A 22,030-nucleotide genomic window follows, 5' to 3' on the forward strand; every position below is an offset into this window, starting at 1 on the left:
AATTTCTGTTTTAAGAGTGCAGGACAGTAAAGGCAATTACACATTTATTTATTTTATTCTTACAATTCGAAACTAAACATTCGTGCTAGCAGATTTTTTTGATTCACGACAGCACTATGCCTTTATTAAAAACTGAGATTTTGGATATGAGAAGTTCTGGCACAGGAAAATACATCATTACAACAAAAACAACCTGATGTTAACGTTTAAGTTCTTGGTCACTGTGTGGTTGCATTTCTAACAGCTCAGCAGCACTGAATCAGAAAAAGTGATGAAAAGCTGAAGAAGATGCTGCTATACCAAAACCAGTGAGGTAAATCTAAAATAAAAGTGACACTAAACACTAACTGTAAACTTTTGGGCTCCTGATACTTTTTAGAATTTAACAGGACACTTTGTGCACATCTAATCTCACCCGACCCTTTTGTCATTGCGGTTACATCAGGTGATGGCCTTGGACCGAGGGTTGTGAGTTTTCTGGAGTTTGGTTTCTTTTCTGCTTGAGTTTGATGTTAATGGGCCTTTAGTTTTGATTCATGTTCATGTTAGTCATTTATGCTTGGTTCATTGTGTTTTGCTATCCCTATGACTCCTGTTTTAATTTCATTCCTAAGTTGTTGGTAAATGGCCTGTATTTTGTATAGCGCTTTACTAGTCCCTAAGGACCCCGAAGCGCTTTACCCACACACACACACGGGAGGGCAAACTACATTGTAGCCACAGCCACCCTGGGGCGCACTGACAAAGGCACCACCGGGCCCTCTGACCACCACCAGTAGGCAACGGGTGAAGTGTCTTGCCCAAGGACACAACGACCGAGACTGTCCAAGCCGGGACTCGAACCGGCAACCTTCCGATTACAAGACAAACTGCCAACTCTTGAGCCACGATTGCCCCTATCTATCGCTCAGCAATAATCAGGAAGCACACCTATTGATAGTCTAAAGGCCAAAAGGTAGATGTTGTTGTGTAAACATATTCAAATACTATTTGTATAATGTAGCGTACAGAAGGTGTTATAGCAAAAGCACAAAATAAACAGAAGACTGACCCTTGTCTTAAATAGCTAAATGATAGATTGCATTATAATCTGTTTTTTTGTCTATTTAAGTCATGTAGTGTTGTAGTTGAATGGATAGCATGCATCCAATACTATTTTAAAGACTGGTCACATACTTTGACTTCGACAGTACTTTGACTGAAATCACTAAAAAGTGTTTTTTCATGCTACCTGATAAGTGAAGGGAAGAAAGAACAATATAACAGAAAAAAGTACAAGAAAGTGCAACCGTGTTTTAGATGCTTAAGAAAAGTTACTGAGTTAAGTTCTGCTACTTGAAGTTGATGCTATATTCAGTGACTAATGAGGGAGTGCGTACGAGCGTGCATCAATAATGTATAAAACACATCAATAATCTTTTGGAGGGTTAAACACGGACGCATGCGCACAAATTGTTTTGACTGCTCACTTGCACAAGAACATCTTCACACATCTTATCAACTGATTTAGAAATATGACATGTGATTTTGCCCAAAGTATCAACTTTCAGAGGCTGTAAACAACAGAGTAATGAAATACGAAGGAGACAAACTGGAAACTTGGTTCAAAAACATTTGATTTTAATGCATCGTCCTAAAACGTCCTGCTTTCATTTGTCAGATGAATCCTCTGTTCTTGATTGATTTAATATATTATAAACAGGTCCTATTGAATTGATAGTTTTTTCTTTATTCTTCTTTTTTATGTTCTGTGTAAGGTGACCTTCAGTGTTCTGAAAGTTGCTTAAGATAAAATGTGTTAATATTATTATTAAATAAATACTGCCACTTTTCACACACCTCTTAGATTTTATTAGTGTTGCAATTACATTGTACATTGTACATACATTCCAACTGCTTCTGCTAACTCTACCTCTAAAATGCCTCAGCCATCAACTAAGAACACCAAATGTTTTGCTGTTCGCTGCTGTGTGTGTCGTGCTGTGACACCCACTGAATTTGAATCAAATGTAGAGTAGAGCCATTCTTTCCTTGTTGCTAGAGGGGCTTCATTAAATGTTACCAAGGGACACCTGGGGGCAGCACTGAGAACTTTGAGGATCTAAACTATTGATCCAAGGAAGATGTTGAAGATAGGATTTATTTATAAAGCCTTTATAAATATCATTGTAAATGTGAAAAAAAAGCAAAAACATATACAACCCACATAGAAACTGGAAAACCACGGACCCGACATCTGGCTTAAATACTCTTATGAACAGGGTGAGCAGGAGACAGATCATATCTGTCTATCACATGCATTCTATTCTCTCTGTATTTATAATGAATGTTGAATTATTACTCATGTTATTGTTAAACCTATTCAAGAAGATCCTGAAATAAAACTAAAAACAAATTAGTACAATTTGTGCCCTTTAACCCTAGAACACCATTGCTATAAATAGTAACACCATCACTAACGCCAGGTGATTTTTACCTGATATAATATACCTAACAAAAAGCACTTGGCGTCAAAATATATCAAAATATGACAACACATGACAAATTAGAGTGGTCTTCTTTTATTTTCAGCTGTGCCATGCTCCAAAAACAAATGCTCCAAAATTACTGAAAAATTAGGAATTCGAGAACAAAAAATTCCTGATCAAAAAATTAATGACACTGGAAAGTTGGTCTTTGGTCCACCCATTCCTGGGACATCTGAGACTTCTCTGGTGAAAGCACAGTTTCCTCGACATGCAAACAGCTGCAGGAGAGAGAAACAAAAAAAATGCACTTTTTGGTGGGTAAAAATGAACATTTGCCTAAAATATTTTTTTTCATCATATGAATTCCCTTGGAAATAACACTTTTGTGATATGTATTCATAACCACTGCAATAAATTAGGATAACGTGCAAATTCCAGGACCACTTTTACTTCCTTAATTCCTTACATGCAGTCAATACACGCAGGGTAGTAATGGTGTGGATACACTTCCTGTCCAAGACAGTCAGCACACCTCACTAAGGGACTACTGCTTTCTGCTGCCACTGGTCCTGCCTCAGCTGCAAGAGTGCCAGGGATAGGGATGTCGTGCACGCTAAAGATCAGGACGTGAAGTTTTATACACTAACACCATCACAGAGTGAAATCCACCCAAAACCTACTTTACCCTCCACCACTATTGCTGGGTGAAAATCACCCGAACACATGTTTGTAGGAAAAAGCGGGCTTTGGGGTAGGGAAACACCAACACCTTCGAATACGTCAAAGACAATGCTGAAGCTACCCAAGGACTCATGACACTCAGACAAATGCAACATATTGAAAATCATGTAAATATATCTTCTCAGGTGAAAATCACCCGGCGATAGTGTTCTAGGGCTAAGAAAGGTTATGGAAGGAAAATGGTGGACGTTCTGTTGGTTTGTTGGTTTATATTGAGTGGTGCAGTTGTATTCAGTCATATGACATTCTACACTCAACAAAAATATAAACGCAACACCTTTGTTACTGCTCCCATTCCCCATGGGATGGACGTAGAGACCTAAAATTCATTCCAGATACACAATATAACCATCCCTCCCAAACAGTGGTCACAAATCAGTCCAAATGTGTGGTAGTGGGCACATCTGCTATATTGAGATAATCCATCCCACCTCACAGGTGTGCCACATCAGGATGCTGATCTGACATCATGAGTAGTGCACAGGTGTACCTCAGACTGCCCACAACAAAAGGCCAGCGGAAATGTTTGACTTGTCACATCTTCACTGTCTTCCTCTCTAAACCGTCTCCTAAATCCTCTAGGAAGCAGATCCTCCTCTGCTTCTCCTGCATCCGGGTTGACTTCATAGTCAGCTTCAGCAGCAGCAAGGGAATTTTCATCTTGATGACCTTCATTGCGTTCTTCTTCATTGTTGCTGCTGTCAGCATTTTGATTATCACCATAATTGTGGTCATGTTCAATATCGCTGTTATTGTGGTCATTTTCAGCATCAGCGTTGTTGTCAACAATTTCAAAATGAACGTTGAAGAAAAATTCCAGATCGATGTGATCATCATTGTTGTTGTTGTGAAGCTGCAGCGGTCTTGCAGCTGAACGTGGTATAATGGCTATAAACAGATACACAGGACTTTCAATGAAGTTGTACCTCTCTACCCCGTCACCATCTTCAGCCGTTTCATGTGGTTGCTCTACGTGAAAGATCAGTTAACAAAGTCACAGCTGATCAAAATAAACTTCAACACTATATTACTTTTCTTTTGTGCAATAACAGATCAAGTTCTTACCCTCATTAGGCTGAGAATGGCCCCTATCTCCTTGTCCCATCATCTGAGATTTAAAGATACCACAAAGAAATAAGTTATTCAAGTTAAACAGTACATTTCCCAGCTCAAAAATCTCACTTTAAATATCTACCATCAGCTATCAATGTTACAGCATCGAAGTTAAGTGTAATTATGAAGCAGTTCCCCTAAACTCACCTTTTTTTTTTAAAGAAACTGCTCTATGAAAGGATCCTAGTTCAGCTGTGTGCATATCTGCTTGTTGCTGAAGTGAAGAATAAGTTTCAGTTGCAACATTTAAACCTGCATTGTAACTGTGCAATAGCTGTCATAAGAATGACTAGAATTCCATCCCATGAGTGTTCCATGAAATTCCATCTCAGGAAGGCCAACTCTGATGGCCTTCATCAGAGCTTTTGTAAGCTTTCTTAAGGACTGCCAATTGAAACCAAACGTTTCATTTTAATAGAGGAAAAAAAGTTTTTAGTTAAAACACATCTCAAACAAAAATAAGCAATCAGCACATTTCCTGTACATTATTTAACCATTACCCTGAAAGCTAAAACACCAGAGGTTATGGATGGGTTGTAATCTTCATTTTTTTTCTATAATACTGTGCAAAAGTCTCGAGTCACCTTTATTTTATTTATATTTTGCTTCCAAGGGGCCAGAATTTCTTGTAATTTTTAAAGTGGTCTTGAGCCATAGTTCTTCAGTGTCACAACAGGACTGAACGGACTCACGCGCAGGCTCTAAGTTTTGAAAACACAAGAGTCTTTATTACAGCAACACCAGATGATCTATTTACAAAAGTGAGGGGAAAGCCGGGCTCCGGGGGTCCACACACAAATGGGGAAAGACGCTGAAAGTCCACACACACTCCGTCCACTCCTCACGCTCCTCCTCACACTCCACAGAAAACACCATGGCTTACTCCACTCCTCGCACACTCGATCACTCAGGTAACACAGGGGTTGGTCCAGGGAATGAGGGTCGGCAACGGTCCAGCGACGAGAAACACAGAGCTGCCATCTTATAAAGGAGCTGGAACACTCTCAGGTGATGAGCCACAGGTGCGTGGGCCAAGGGCGGGAGCCCACAGGTGAGCTCCGCCCAGGCAGAGGGAGGAGGGAAAGAGAGAAAGGGAGAGAGCAGGAACAAAAATGAAAATAAAAACATATGTAGCCATACTGAGCCGACCGGGAAGGCACAGGGACCCTGACATTCAGACTTTCTGAAGGTCTTTCAAAGGGCTTCTTTGAACACTGGCTGCTTTATATCATGTAGTACTTGTGCCCAATTATTTTCAGAGGAATGTTTTTTGTTGTTGTTTGTTTGTTTTTTAAGCCAGTTAACACTGACCTTTGAATCAATCGAGCAATAAAAAAATCACTTAATTCAAGGGATGAACCAGTATTGTGTCTGTTTTAAATTATATCTTTAGGAAGTTTGTTACTTGCAGCCTGTTGCAAAAACACGTTTTGTTCCAATTTCTTCAGCTGAAGACACAAAGAAAAAGTGATAATGCACTTTGAAAGGCGTAAAGTAGTATTTTACACCCACAAAGTAAGTCCCAAAGAAACAGGATGCATTTTCAGCATGATAATGATCCCAAACCCATCACTACAGTAAAGCATACCTGGATAGACAAATACAGAATGAAACACTATCACTCATGCAATGGCCTCCCCAGAGCCATTTATGTTTGCACGTTTCAGTAAACTCCTGCATGTATTTCCCATATTTCCCTAGCAAAATATAAAGGAATGAGTGATTACTTAAAAAACAGTATTTATTTAAACAGTATTGTATAACAGTATTGTATAACAAAGGCTTTTACAGTCATGAATTAATTGTTTTGACCTCCTTCAGCCTTCTCTCTACTTTCTGGTTACTTTTTTAAGTCATCCTTTGGTCCTTACCTTTTGTTTGGCTCCCAGTGCACAAGCTGAATTCAATGAAGTTCTCTGTATAGCTGTGACATCATTCTGTCTGATAAAACATTGTCCAGGTGATAATGAAGCATCGTCTGATCAACCACAAAGACGATGTTGGCACCTGTAGCTCAGAAATTTAGCCAGCAGATGGCAGTGCATGACGATGGCTATTTCAGCAGAGGCAGCGTCATCACAGTCAGCTCAATACAGCAGGAAGAACAAATGAATGAGACAAAAAAAAATGAGTTGCAAATGCCACGTATAGTATACGGGGATTGAATTCTGAGTATTTCACAGAGATTAAAGGGATTTAGAGAAATGTGCTTGTGTGATAACCTGTTAGGAAAGTAGCACCTGCAAAAGACAAATCAGGATTGTCTAATTCTGCTTCATCCAAAAAGGCAGACATCATGTGGTTCTGAAATGTGTGCATGTAAGATTTCAGGCCAACATGGCAATCTGTTGGTACAAACCAACCAGGAAACATTTCTGAGCCCCCTTACAGAGGTGTACTTATGTAGAATTTTGATGTATCAGCACTTTAACTGAGTATTTATTTTTCTGAAAACTTTTTACTTTTATTTCCTACATTTTTAAACAGATATCTGTACCTTCTGCTTCTTTAACAGGCTTGTTACGTTAGGTTAAACGGTATCATTTATAGCGTTTATACTCGGGGGTTAATGTAGGCCCTGAAGAGGTCCAGGTGTCCATAAGTTGTGGTCGTGGCACTTCAGATTCAGACGTTTCTATCAGCTCAACAAACATCAGCAAACACACAAACTGTCTGTGTGCATTCTGCCTCACGGTGTGTTGGTAACTAAAGGTCCAGCTGCTGTATTTCACAGGGAGAGAAAAGAGTGCGCGATAACTTCACTCAGAGATGTAGAAACATGTAGGAAGACAGAAAGGAGAGACTTTATATATAAAGATAAGAACTTCTCAGTGACGCTTGATTAATGGCAAATTTAAGACTTACATGTGATGTCATAATTTTAATAACATGATGGATTTATATATGATGTGTTTTGATTAATTATGCATTTTCGTTTTGTGAAACGTTCCTGCAAAACAAACAAAGCTACACTAATGTTGTGTTACTCAAATGGTGCACGAAAATACTGTTTAGTAGTTATGTGCAAGATAAACAGGTTAGTTTGCAGTACTGATGTGAACTCACAGTGAAGCACTGTGTTGGATTGGTGCACAGTGGGTGGCTGAGGTGCTGATAGTCAGATTTAGGTTACGGCAAGTGTAGCAGAGATTAATTTGTATATAATGTGATGATGCTTAGATGAATTCGCTGAATTCTTACTTTATACCGTGTGGTGTAAAGGCAGTATAAACAGTATAGTGTCCGGGTAGGGGATGGACATCAGCCATGATAGCTTGTGAAACTGCTGACATCTTGCTTAATTCAGTTGTGTAAATCCACAAAGAACAGCAGGTCAGCTGATCACGCCATGTACACAAAGAAAATCTGCTGGAGCTCACATTAGAAGTTATTGTGAGCTGTAATTCTTTTCCCTGTGCTGATCTACCGCAACCGATCTTAGGGTTTTCCAACCTGCTGAAGTAAAGGGTTCAGTAAAGGGAATTTTAACACATAACAGATTCATTAGAATTTGAATTTAAATTTGAATAATTCTTGGTTTTTCATGTAGCAATATTATTTTACTAACATATTAATATAGCACAAGGCTCAGTTAACTTTGTACAGAAATAGCTCGTATAATTGTCCTTCAAGAAGATACTTTTTACTTTCTTTCTTTGAGTGCATTTCAGAGCCTGTACTTTTTCACTTTTAATGGAATTAAAAAAAACATCAACATTTACTGGAGTATTTTTTTAACCCAGGTATCTGTACTCCTTCTTAAGCAAAGAAAGTCTGTACTTTTGCCACCTCTGCCCCCTTATAACACTTGTCTCTGGTGGCCAATTCTTTCTCCTTTTCTTCCCCTCAAAGGAAAATGGAGGTCAGGGTTCACCTTCACAACAATCCCCTGGATGTTATTGAGTACTGACACAACCTTGAACTCTAGCAGAAGGACATAGTAGCTCATCAGCATGCCAACCTGTTAGTTTATTTTGTTAATATTAGTTTATTAGCACTGGAACAAAATGCCTCTCACCTATGTGCCTGTTTTATAGTTCAAAGCAAAGCATTGCTCATGGGTGCACTGACTTTTGTTTAACCTGTACTGGCTTTATTAGCAAATACTTTGACCCTTCACACACCCAGGCAGACACAGCTGAATGTCATAGTCACTGTTGTGTAAGGCTGCTGACGCATGGAGGAGGATAAAGTTCATTCTAACCTAAAGTGGGACATTCAGTAGTTCAAATGTGTTCCAACCAGGACTAGTAAATGTTTCTTCATGCTGGGCTTTTCTTTAACTCTGAAGTACTTATTTTCTGTAGAGGCAAAGACATTTCAAGCCAAAGGGGAATCAGCTAAGCTTTTCTGTGCACAAGTCATTTACCAATAATAATAACACATTTGTAAGGTGTAATAAAGTTAAACTTTTATTGCAAACCAAACATGGTCACGTAAATCTTAAACAATTTTTACAATTTACAGTACATTTAACATTGTTACATACTGTATACATATTTAAGCATACCTGTAGTCATTTTTTGTTGTTGAATATACATTAAAACTAGTACACAGAACTCCAAATATACAAACAAACTTAAATACCATCAAACTGCATTACAGCAATATTAAAATGGAATGTTCAGTTAAAGTGTCAGCCCGTCCGCGGGCCGCCGTTAACATTACTGCGTGGCGGGTGGAAGACTGGAGGAATGAGGGGGAACTCGGTCGGCGAGCAGCTCTCCCCAAAACATTGCACAACACATCCCTCTTGTCGCCACCTAGCAGCAGCAGTGCGCTCTCTTTCCATCTATCAGCATTGTTGTTTTATGTGCAAAAGAAGACGTGAAACATCATTCGAGTTCTAACATGTCACATGTTAAAGACAGAAGAATTGGATTAACTTAGTGCTACATCTTTCCTCGATAGTGACTTCAACAAAACCAAAAAAAAATCAGGTGCAGAGCAGATAAAACTCTGATGTTAGTGTCGACACAGTCAAACTCAAATGATGTAAGTTCTGATGGAGAGAAAAAAATATATAAAGGCACCTTGTAGAAAAATGAAATTAACCCATCTGTCTCTCTGTAACATTCGGTTTTTAAATAACTCCCTTTTCAAAACACACGGAAAGTACATGAAAAGAAACTAAAGCACCAAAATGAATGTCATCTCCAAGCTACTCATTCGCGCTCAAAAGGTAAGGTCCTCACAGGTGGTAGCAGAAATCTCAAGAGGGAAGGTTCTTTCGCTACAGAGATGAAAATGGAAATCTTCTCTGGGCCTGGTCCGGCCTTCCTCTCTTTGAAAAAGGTGGGAACTTGGACGTGTGCTTGTATCTCGTGGCGTCGGGATCAAGGGGAGCTTTTAAGCTGCCTGTGTGCAAACGACCTCCACTATCAGGAAATAGATGAACAACTGAAGGCTGAAAGGGGACTGCAGGTAGTGAAAGTAAAAGCTTGAGGATCAGAACTCCAACTGGGCATCCTCTTGTGGCAAGCATTCAAGAGTTGCAGAGGATGTGGCAAAGTACACATGTTTAAAGTCTTTGTAGATGCAGAGTTGTCGCGGGGTTAGGTTTCGGAGATGTCCATCATTCTGATGGTAAACATTGAGTGGGGTCACGATGCAAGTCCACGGCCATGCCTCGTTTCATGCCCAATAAGTCTAAACTAGTGTCTATGATAAGTGCCTGTGTTTAAATCCTATAGGTAGGAGTCCATAGATGGGGCATAAGAGAAGCCCACAAAGGCCTCGGCCGCCTCTTTGATGCTGGCTGTGACGAGTGCACTGTCTGGGGAGCAACCGATGGAGCTGGGTACCGGCTCGTCTGTGAACTCCGGATCAAAGTGCCGCAGGTCATTGGGCCCCGTCTGCATGAGAGAGGAAGGAGCAGGGAGACAAGCAGGAATTAGCCAACCTTTAAAATACCTTACCATAGTTGGAAATGTATTAAGTGAGGATGTTTCATGCTCTTTAGTTACGTTGTGTAAATACTAAGAGCGGGTACAGTGAAAATTCATAAACCTGACTTTCTCGGGGCTTAACAGAGTATTAAAAAAAGGGAGCATACCACATTGGGGTTGAAGGGAGGGGTGATCTTCTTTGCATTGAGGTCGTCCCAGTTGATGGGGGTAAAGAATATGTGGTTCTTAATTTCAATCTGGAAAAGAAATGACAAAACAATTAAATGATGCTCGTCACCACGTGTGGTGTGTAAACAATCAAATGAGATGGAGACTTACGAAGTCGTCGGAGCAGCCCAGTCTCTTTGTCCGGTCTTTTTGCAGCAGGCCCTCCAGCAGGTGTCTAGCCGAGTTGGAAATGTTGGGTTTCAGCTGCAGTGGCTTGTTCAGGATGTTGTCGTACATCTCTGCTGTGTTGCGGCTGTAGAACGGAGGCTGGTGGCAGAATAAAAGAGCAAATTAGCATAAATGCCTGTAATATTTTCAGTGTTCCAAATAAGACAACAGTAAATATCTAATTTTATTCCAATTTAAAGTAATGTAATATGATTAGAAGTACTCACCAGGCCATACAGCATCTCATAGAGAACAGCTCCTAAACACCACCAGTCTACTGTCCTGTCATACGGCTGCTTGTGCAACACCTCAGGAGCCAAATACTGCAGAGGGAGAAAAAAAACAAAAGATGATAAGAAATGGTAAGTTAAAACGGTCAGCTATTACAGACAACTGTGAGAAAACCTTAACAGCAGAGCCACACTGAACAGCTTCTCCTTACCTCTGGAGTACCGCAGAAAGTTGATGTTGTCCCATTGGGTTCAATGTTCTCTTTGCAGAGTCCAAAATCTGTGAGAATGATGTGTCCTTGGGAGTCCAGCAGGATGTTTTCTGGTTTCAGGTCTCTGTAGACAATGTTTAGTGAGTGCAGGTATCCCAGTGCGCTGGCGATCTCTGCTGCATAGAACCTGGCTCTGGGCTCGAGGAAGCAGCGCTCTCTCTGCAGGTGGTAGAACAACTGGAACACAGAGGGAAACAGAAAGAAGTGTCTTTGAAACAAGTGCAGAGAGCAGTTTTGTTCCTGATAACTAAACTTGATTACACTGTTAGAATTATGTATATAAGTAGGGGTAGGAAATTAATGGATGAAAAAAGACAGAGACAGAAAGGAAACCGGATGGGAGGAAATTAAGAGGCAGGATGGCGACAGCTTAAAAAGTTTGACAAGAGAAGACAGATGAATTGAGGACCAAAGGTGGAGTGAGAGACCGGCAGGATGGAGGGAAAAAGAGAGAAAGGAGAAAAAGAGAGTAAATGCATCCTGCTTCCTGATGAGGCCCATATTTAATCAGCACTGTCTTTGCTCGTCCAACAATCACAGGAAATTAGCTCGATTAGAGGCACACCAAGTCTGAATGGCGCTGCTATTTTTGGCCCACAGTTTTTTCTGCTGTCCCAACCCCCCCCCTCCTCGATGATTTCCTGAGAGGTGTTTCCTTTAGTTTAAAAGAAAAAAAAAACAGAGAGCAGCAGCTTCTATTCTTCTTCTCATGACAGGATATCCCCTCTGTCTGTCTCTGCTCTGTCTCATCTTTGTTTCTGATCTGGAAAGGCATTACTATTCCTTTAAACTCCTCCTCAGTTTACAGGTCACGTCTGGTGCCTCTGTTCCCTTTCGTTTCTTCCTCTATCTCAAAGTTATCCTCTAATTTATTCGACCTTAATTCCAGCATTAAATAGATCAGACTTTCCATCTTTCTACGTGTCAGCAGTTGAGCTAGTAACTCACTTCTCCACCATTGATGTAATCCAAGATGAAGTACAGTTTGTCCGCTGTTTGGAAAGAATAGTGCAGGCCCACCAAGAACGGGTGCTTGACATTCTTCAACAGCACATTCCTCTCTGACATAATGTGTTTTTCCTGATTGAAACAAAGAGAGGTGGTTAGGGGGGATGACATGAACACACCTTGCGTGGTATGCTTGCAATTTGTGTGTACGAGTTCAAATTCAAAAACATGTCTGCAAGCACACATACCTCCTTCTTCTTGAGAATGGCCTTCTTCTGTAAGACTTTCACAGCGTAGAAGTTGTCATCCGTGCGATGGCGTGCAAGCAAAACCTTTCCGAAGCTGCCCTTGCCGATAACCTTGAGGAAGTGGAAGTCGCTGGGCTTGGCCGAAGGATTGGATGATGGGCCGAGGTTGATCTGTTGAGATGGACTGGGCTGTGAGGGAAGGACAGAGATGATTAAAAAAAGTTGGAGCCATAACATGTATGATAAGCATGAAAACAGAGGATATGCCCGTATATTGCACAATTCATTTTACTTACAGGAGGAGAGGGGTTTGTGTTCATGAGCTCAGGATCCTGAGGAGGACTCAAGTTCAGGATGGACTGAACCTCGGAACTGAAAAACAACAACAACCACACCGAGTTCAAACTTAGTTCATCTCCACACAAATGACCAAAGATTTGCACTAATATGAAAAGACTAACATCATTCCACACATCAAATATTTCTTCAGTGCAGTATAACTAGAATGTTTGGTTGGGTTTCCCAATGTTTCAATCTCCACTGAGCGCAGAACAATAATATGAGTCAGATGTGAGTTGATACTCACTGCTTGCAGGCGTAGGAGTTTGTGGCTAGCCTCTGAATGAAGTCGTTCAGACCCATCCTCCTTTGTTTCATAAAAGCTGCAAAACAATGGAAAAAAGAAGACGGATGGAAAGGTTATTTACACTGGACTAAAAAGGAAAAAAGCAACATAGAGATTCCACTAATCATCATCATCATAAATTAAAATCTTGTTGTTATCCATACCCGTGACTAATGCCACTAGCCCTCTAGACTTGGAGTAAGTCAGCACAGGCTCTTGCGTTTCTGTTATGACCGTCATGATGAGTTAAAAAGCAGCTCCGCGATTCCAGACTGCCAAAAACCAAACTATAACCATCTAGCCCTGGCACTCGCTTTACATAGGGCTACGAAGAGGGAGGAGCTGTCTCTCTCCACCCCATACGCCACAACACTCCATACCCCCTACTCCACCTCCCGGGTGGGCGTGATCCTTGGTAAACATTTAGCTTTGGTAAGTGAACCAAGAGAAGGCGATCGATCCCGTTTTTCGACAAATCAGCGGTCATTGCGCTCCCAACGCGTCATGGCCGCACATCAGCCGTGCTTGCGTCAAAAACATGGACAAAAGGCAGAAAAAAAGATGTGATTACTACTGTACTCACTGTAAAGTTGGAGTGGTATTTGCACATAAGTTTGTGCAATACCATTCCAACTTTAACACCCCCGAGAGTAAGGCGAGAGTCAGGCAGTCTGAACCGACCACGAAATAAACACATTTTCTATCTACACACACAAAAACTGCAAACACAAACCCTATGGGCAAATGAAATCCAGATGTATCCAGTAAACAGCCTAACATATGGTGCCACTTAGTGTTTCAGGCATACAGGATGGACTTTGTCTTACAAATGAGTGCACACTAAAACAGAACTGATCGAGACGATCGTGACTGTTCCACAAGTCCCTGTTTATTTCTGTCATTCCTGCACCGTGTGTATTCGCGCTGAGTGTACAGTAAGGTTCAGTACAAATAATTTGATAGCCTCGTCATGAGGACTATCAAGTTCAATTTTTGGCTGTTCCTCTTTTAAAACCGTCGGGAGTGACGCAGGCTGTCCCGGCACACAAAGGACAAGAGGGAGAGCCTGAGCCGAGGGAGGCCAGATGCCAAGAAAAGCCACTGGTAGTGGAAAAGTACAGAGTGAAACTCCTGTACACAGTCAGTCCAAAGTAAAACAGAGACGAAACAGTGTGTTTTTAACTTACCAGTAAGAAAAAAGCAAAGTATTAGAATATGAGGGTTGAAAAAATGTGTGTAACAATGCAGAAAATGATTAGTTTTCTGCGCTGGCACACTTGAAGAGCAGACGGGCTCAGTTATACACGGTTATGTAAGGCACCTGGTTCAAGTTCTATCTACACCCCTCCGTGGAATGTGCGTAAGATGATATCTCATGTGAAGGCCAAAAGCACTTAATCGAGACGCCGATCACTGTGTGTGAGGAGAACGGAGACAAACGCACTCTAAGTACCAAAGTGGCGCCGCACAATTTTTGAAACACAAGCAAAATGCATTTTTAAAAGATCTCAATTCCGTAGTTAATATCAAAAGAAAAAAAAACTGCACTGCAATAAGTTTCCACAGAAAACAAACCTTTCAGCTCGGAAGTTTTCATTTTGTCTACCTGCAGCATCACCGGAGCTCAACAAGTTGCAAGAGAGACTTACCAAGCTCTCACCTGCGCTTTTAAAGAGACTCTCTACCAGCAAGACAATAAAATAGATATGAGCATCATAAATCCAGGTCATGGGATTATGGGATGAATGGGAGCCCCCCCCCCCCACCCCACCCCACATACACCAAGTATGTGTGCCTGTGTTTTCTTCGCAGGACACACTGACACACACAGACGTGCACAAATTGTGTTAGAAGCGCTTGTTTTGCATTAGTTAACTATTAAAATACGCACACCTGCGCCGTAAGTGTATAAAAAAAAACCCCACTGCGGATTTTTAGTTTCCTACAAGTGTACGATCCAAATACAACAGCGATGTTTTTCTTTCTTTCTTTGTAAAACGATTGCCCGTGTTTTCAAAATATACTGAGCGTACTTACACGTCAGAGATGTCGTTTTATCTTTCATGTGGATGCTTCTATATCCCAATCACTACTAGAACAAAGGTTTGGCTCCTCGGCAGGGAGGTAATCGAACTACACCGCATTCCTTTTCTTGAAGACCTTCATCCAGCATTTTTTTCTTCTTTCTTTAAAAGGGCGGAGACGTCCCGCCTCTATTTCCTTCCACTCTCCAAGTTTTGTGTTTCGTTGCATGGTTGCATGACTTTTCTCGAGGGCGGGGGTTTTGCTGCCTTCAAATGCTCCCCTTGAGTTTGCTCGAGTTGTAAGTTAAGCGTTTAAACTTTGAACTTTAATTTAAAAATGCCCCGTGATCCTGATGATAAGTGGAAAAGGATGAATGGATGAATAAAAGTGTCCACACAAAAAATGCACATGTTTATTTCCACCCTACATTGATATGGATTTAAGGGTAAGGCTAATATTAAGTATGAGCTAATAATCCTCATCATCCATCTGTATTGTATACTTGGGATTGTACTTCCCTGTGACAGCATTACGAAGCTGGGTTATAGTTAAAGGCTAAGTGTAGAAGAATAATAACATTTCCCCCTTTAAAAAAAAGTTCATTTTCATATCCAGTGTTTTTCCACCAGCCACCTGAGGTTCACACGCTGCGCTCAGAATGAAAAAAGATGCAGAAATTCACAGAGTTGGCAAGTTGGCCGTTGCCAGTGTTTGGGCCTTTAATTAACCTGTCTATTGATGAAATGCTTTCTCATTATCCTGAGTACTTTTATCTACCTGATATGTTCTTACGGTAGTGTCTTTCATGAATTTTCCCATATTTCTTCTTCTTTGGGAGTCTTTGGGAGTGAGTGAGATAAGGCATCTCAGTGATAAGTGAAAGGAAGCAGGGGAGGTGAGGATACAAATGACAAGGCAGTGATCATTTATTGCAGTTCTGCACGAACTCTGACGTAAACTGCGCCTTTTTCAAAAAAAAAAAGTTGTGCAATGCAGTTTATGTTATTTTTATCTTAATTTTTTGTGGGTATTTATTAACAGTGCCTTGGCACACCTGTGTCAGGAGCAACAGGAGCAATGCCGAGTTCTTATCGATTAATGAGCTAAACCTTGGAGCCTGAATATGTCTGCTTTTCATGAAATTATTTAGCCTTGGTCTATTCTGAGAAGCCGTTTTCTCTTTTTTGATCAGCTGCAAGCATCAACATTTAAATAGTCGGTTAAAAACAGATTACATAAAAGTTATAAATTCCTTTGCATGTTATGACATGACAACTCTGTACTTGTTGGAGAAACACTTGTTGGCAAGCGCAGCTGTAAGATGTTTCTTGTGGTTGCACACCAGGTTTGCACACGTTACTAGGGGGGATTTTGGACCACTCCTCTTTACAGAAACTCTATAAAACCTTTCAGTTTCAATTGTCATGTTAGAAAATCCACCTTCAGTGTTCTCTCTAAGGGAAGGAGGTTCTCTGCCAAGATTTGATGGTGCATGGACCCTCAGTGCCAAGAAGTACCCTTAGCAGAAAAACAGCCCAAAGCATAATGTCTCCACCTCCACTGTGGAGATGTTCTGTGGAGATGTTCTTTGGTACATGCTCAGCATTTCTGACATAGCAGGTCGAGTTGATGCCAAAGAGCTCCATTTTGGTTTCATCTGACCACACTTTCTTCCTTGCCTCTCTGAATCATTTAGACGTTCAGTGGCAAACTTAAGGGTCTGTACATATGCTTCTATTACACCGTAGCGTGTTACCACTCGTGTCCTTGGTGACTGTTGTCCCATCTGTCTTCAGATCATTAACAAGCTCCTCCCGTGTAGTTTGCAAAGCAGTTTATAACTTTTATGTAATGTGTTTTTTATATCTGGATTTTTAGTTGACGTTCTTTCTCTCTCCATTAAAATGAAACTTCCATAAAAATTAAAGACTGTTCACGTCTTTGTACGTGAGCAAACTCAAATTCAGCAGGGGATCAAATAATTATTTCCCCCACAGTCTGATTGATATGTTGGCTAATAGGAATCTGCACACTGTAGTTTTGCTCACGGGCACTTATAAAACTACCCTGGCAGTCTTGGTGTTCTTAATCGAACTTTCTAGTTTCACACTCAAAGATGAGAATTGTGCAGAGTCAGGTTGTTTCCATGGGTGACTCTGCAGTTTTTTAAATACAGCCTCAACTTTTTACTGCTGTCTCTTCTTCTCCCTTAAGTCAGGGCAAAATCTATTATTAATCTGCCCACCACAGCCACCTGATTCACACACTCACACATACACATAACGCTGAGCTGGAGGGCAAAACAAACCTGCAGGGAGTCTGAAAGGACATGCAAGCACCCACAAGCCTGAAGAGAGACCCACAGAGCACACTTTCTAAAAAAAAGGGAGAAAGGGCACAAGAGTACTTGGAAGCACATCCTAAATTTGCTCCACATGCCCGTCCTCACTGCACCACCAAGAACTGAGTGAAAGATATTTATTACTGAGGCAGTGCAAGGTGCTGTGTGGTAGTGACATCCTTCAACGGGCATTTAATCTATGATTCTGCGTGACACTTCAGCAACACTCCGCGTGGGATTAAAACTGACATCTTTTATCAACATTTGGCAAATTCAGAAATGCCACACAAGTTGAAGCATCTAATATTTCTTCATTCAAAAAATAGCAAGATGACAGGAAAATGACATACCAAGAGAGAGCTACTGTAGTGCTGAACTTGAAAAATTAGTCTTTAGTAGAATGACTTGCATTTTGTCCTCAGAGGAATGGCTGAAAATATAGCCATTTCTGCACTGAGGGAGAAGATTTAAAAAGATGACGATGAAGACGAAGAAGAAGACGCTGCCTTACCTTCGTCAGGGTGTAAGCATTGATCTTCACTCTGCACTTGTTTGGTCATAGCCAAGAGTCGAATGAAATGAGAGCAAAGTGTTGAGCGAAGATCAGAAGAGAGGAAGAAATTGGAGCGAGGGAGCGGCTGTAACAAAGGTTCTCTCAGTGTTTTTCCTATCTGGCCTGCTTTCGCCTCAGGATTCGCAGGCTGCTCCAAGCTCAGGCCTGAACAAGAGGAGGCTCCCACAATACTCACGCTGTGTGTTTGCTGCCTATGTGTGTGAGACACTAGTATGTTATGTAACCCGTGAGTGGCACTGCCATCAATGCCAAAGAAATAACTGACTCACACAGAGACCCTGTGAGCCATGAAAGGACAGGATGGGGTTGACTTGGTGCAGGATATTAGAGTTGTAGTATACATGGAAACACAATCCTGCTGCCTCATCCCACCCACCTTTAGCATAGCCACACATACACAAAGACCGGCATATGCCCATTTTCATCCTGTTTCCAGCATCTGGCATCCATTTATTAAATACGCTCATCTCTTTCAGCCTCTCATCCGTCCATGTCCTAATGTCCACTCTTTGTGTGTCGAGGATGGTGAGGGTGCTTGTGAGTAAAGCTGATCTGGTGATGAATGTGAATGAGCCTTGGCGATGAGGAACCAAATGACACTGTTATATAAAGTCCTCGGCTGTTCACAGAGGACAGCTAGGCTTTTATTTTGGACATGGAGGACTGTCAGATGGCCCGCGGGACTATCAATATCGATACGTCATCCTTTGCTTCCCGGTTTGATCTTTGCTTTGATGGACATGTCCACTGGGTCACCTGTGGCATTTAAAGCGTATATGTTTGGCCCTGAAGTTTCCTAATCACTTCCTTGAAGTAAAATGGCAAGTTACTCAATCACCAAAAATTCCCATTTCCTTGAAATGTTTATGTAACTCCAGGAAGACACTCATGATAGTGTCAGAGATGGCATAGCGTTTTACTAGAAAACTGTTACATCACTGTTACATTTTTATTTTTATCTGTGATTAGTAGCTTAGCTGATAAAAGTGGAGCAAGCTAATCTCGACCTATATATATATTTCTATTAAAGGTCTTATTATTAATTTTTAAGGTGTAATACAAATTAATGTGTTCAGACTTTCTTCTCAGTCCTGTGATATCACTTTGGATTTGCAGTGTTATTATGGAAATATATATTATATTACGAATTATATGCATATATTTGTGTTGTATTTGCAAATATGTGCGTGCTGTGTGTAGGCGTGAGCAGCATGTTTGTCTGTTAAGCGCTGAAAGGCAGGTTGACACAGGTAAGTGATGCGTCATACACGCAGGGAAAAAAGAGTAAATAATAGCGTTAAAACAGACCTTTTGATAATATTGTACATCAGAACAAAAGGAAAATTTGAGAACACGCACCCCCGCATGCACACACTCAAATCCAGGCTTAGCAATTAACATGTTATATAAACCTGCTGCCACAGGGAAAAGCACCATAAGTCAATGTGTACATGCTGATTTATAGCACTAGCATACTTGTGTTTCCAGTAAGGGTTTCTTTTGCAAGTAGTGTTGGTTACATAAGACTGCCCTTATTGAGAGGAGTAAAAAAATAACACAGGCATGGTTTCCTCTGTAAAAATTAGCCAGTCAGATCCCTGCTCCCTATAATTATTATTATTACTGGATCAATCCCTCAGTCTTTGTCTCTCTGCACCGCTTCATGTGTCACATACATCGATGCATCACTGTAAACGACTCATATGTGACGGTCCTCAACTTCTAAGTACTCCAAAAGCCACTAATTGCTCAATGTGGATCGACAGGATGTAGCAGCATGACAGCGGAGGCCACAGGAACAGCTTGTCACCATCTCCGCTAATTGCTTGGATTTCTATCCATCCGCTGAAAACTCCCATTATTAACAGGCACACTACTGCCAGCCAAAAAAAAAAAAAAATCAGAATACGGTTCTTGTCACATTTCTTACCTGCAGATCTGCAGCACAGTTGCTGCAGTAGTACAGAATGCAAGTTTACTTCAGGACTGTGCTTAAGCTCAAACAGGCACTTAAACTTCAGATTTAAAATGTTTTGCCGACTATGAAATACCTTTCTCTTGTAAAGGAAAATATATTTTTTTAGCTATAAAAGCACTGAATTTTACGAGGTTTTGTACAGGCCTTGATAAGCAACTATCACACCGCTGTTATCGATTGCAAATTTATCATATTAATTGTTAACTGATCATTTGAAAACCCTTTTTTAAACTATGTGAGCATAACTTTAGTTAAGTGTCTGGTTCATCAGCCTCCACACATTTGAGAACACTTTCAAAATGCCTAGTCATTTTTCTAAAACTCCAAAGTTGTTGGTTACTCCAATGCAAAGCAACCTAAAATCTCAATACGAGAGTGTGTACTACTCCCTTCACAGAGCAGCCCAACTGCCTCAAACCACAGCAGAAAGATAAACTGCATCAATGAGCAATTGGAAAAGAAGAAACAGACCTCTAACAGGTCCTCAGATGACAAAAGTCAGATTTGTGTAGGGAGTAGTACACGCCATTGTACTGCACCTTTACTTCTTAGAACAAAAATATTTGTTCTAAATATTTTGGGCACTACAAATGCTTATGAATGAGAACATTTCTGTATAGATAAAGTTTATATGATAAGCTTTTTGCAAATGACGCACTTTGATTGTCGTCTAATCACTGGAAGGTCACTGGTTCAAATCTGAGCTGCTCCAACAAGTCAAAGTCAAGCAAGGATACAGCCCAAAGAAACAGAGCCTTGAGCTGCCCCTGATGCATTCATCAGTGTGTTTTTGTGAATGTTAGACGAGACATACAAAAAAGTACGTATAGAATTGTTAAAATGAGCTCAACCTTAGCCATTAAAAGCTTATTTCTGCAGTAATAATAAACAACAATATAGTAACAGTCATACACTGGTATTTAAATGCAATATGGTTCTTCTTGTGGTTCTTTATAGCACTAAGTGACATATACGTATTACTTAAAATTGCGCTTTCTACACAGTTAATGATAGTACAAGCAAATAATTTAATTGGAAACAGATAGCTCCTAAAGATTCTGTACAATTCCAGTGCAAAGCAGGAAATGCTAAATGTTGCCTTTCATCTGATATTTATTACTTAGAATTAATAAACTGAATTTGAAAAGAGGGAGGAAAGTGGTTCGTGGGAACGCACAAACAGAGACACACACGGACATACTCGGTGGAGCCTATGCTTTGGCTATTGTGTTAATTGACAGCCAATGAAAGAAGATAGGCAGTGTGTGCCAAAACATGTCACGCATACAGCCTATGCACTTTGTACTGGAGCTTGATTTGTGGCACAACTGTGAAGCATGATGGAAAATTAAAGTACAGTCACTTACTGTCATTTTGGCCATAAACCAAGGTAGACTTTCACCCAACTGTACACATGTAAGCAACAAGCGCCCGAGAGGTTGTAAACAGAAAAGGTCACTGCATTGTGTGCATAATGATCGGTCCTGAGGATTGCCTCTGTAACTACTGCTTTGCAAGTTTCCACAAAACAAATAAGTAATCTTGGTTTCTGAACAACAGTTATTATCCCAGGAGTTTAGAGGGTGGATCAGAGGGCAAAGTGGTGAGGTAAGGTGAAGTCACAACCTCATTAGGTTTGGACTAAGACGCAACAACAAACAAGTAGAGCAAAACGAAGACTACTTTGGACTTACAGAAAAAAATAAACGTCACTGGCGACAATAAAGAGAAATGAGCTGGGACTGCTGGAGTGGGATGGTGGAAAGAAACAACAGAGGAATACGAGTTTGTGATGTGGAGTCACAGTAGGAAAGCAGAGGGAAAGAAGGGGGAGGCAGGAAATGGAAGAATACAAAACAACAGGCTTAGTTGCTGGTTACTTACTGTTGTCACCAGGGCAACAGTAGCTGTCTGGGTCTGACTCATTGTGGTAGTACAGGTCCATAGCCTGGGGGGAAAATATGGCACCACTTAGAAAAAGCAAGTCAAATACTCAAGAGAAACAAATATAAAAGTAAGATTGTTCTTGTTATTTTAGTTGGTGTTTTAAAATCCATTTTATGGCATACATCTAAATACACTAAAGGAACAGCTATATACTGTAAAATAATATCTATGTACAGTAGAATAACACTCAAGTACAACAAAATAACATCTATCTACAGTGAAATAATCCATATCAA

General features: G+C 40.7%; 1 protein-coding gene across 4 annotated transcripts in view; it reads right to left on the reverse strand.

The window, feature by feature from the left end:
* Window positions 1–8,711: 8,711 nt before the first annotated feature.
* The window catches only part of sgk1 (serum/glucocorticoid regulated kinase 1), a 36,269-nt gene continuing 22,950 nt past the window's right edge, over window positions 8,712–22,030 (reverse strand). The window contains exons 5-14 of one of the 4 annotated variants that reach the window (XM_005745565.1): window positions 21,732–21,795; window positions 12,891–12,966; window positions 12,601–12,676; window positions 12,305–12,493; window positions 12,057–12,188; window positions 11,049–11,285; window positions 10,834–10,929; window positions 10,550–10,705; window positions 10,378–10,467; window positions 8,712–10,177 (exon numbers count right to left, since the gene is read on the reverse strand). In XM_005745565.1, coding sequence (XP_005745622.1) covers window positions 10,010–10,177; window positions 10,378–10,467; window positions 10,550–10,705; window positions 10,834–10,929; window positions 11,049–11,285; window positions 12,057–12,188; window positions 12,305–12,493; window positions 12,601–12,676; window positions 12,891–12,966; window positions 21,732–21,795 — 1,284 coding nt within the window. In that variant the 3' untranslated portion in view covers window positions 8,712–10,009. Of the gene's footprint in view, window positions 10,178–10,377; window positions 10,468–10,549; window positions 10,706–10,833; window positions 10,930–11,048; window positions 11,286–12,056; window positions 12,189–12,304; window positions 12,494–12,600; window positions 12,677–12,890; window positions 12,967–13,093; window positions 14,442–14,966; window positions 15,355–17,806; window positions 18,042–21,731; window positions 21,796–22,030 lie in introns of those variants that run through there. The other 3 variants (XM_005745567.2, XM_005745568.2, XM_005745566.1) reach the window with 3 other exon arrangements.

Source organism: Pundamilia nyererei, unplaced genomic scaffold (assembly GCF_000239375.1).
Source record: "Pundamilia nyererei isolate P.nyererei 1_Seehausen unplaced genomic scaffold, PunNye1.0 scaffold00161, whole genome shotgun sequence".
NCBI lineage: Eukaryota > Metazoa > Chordata > Actinopteri > Cichliformes > Cichlidae > Pundamilia > Pundamilia nyererei.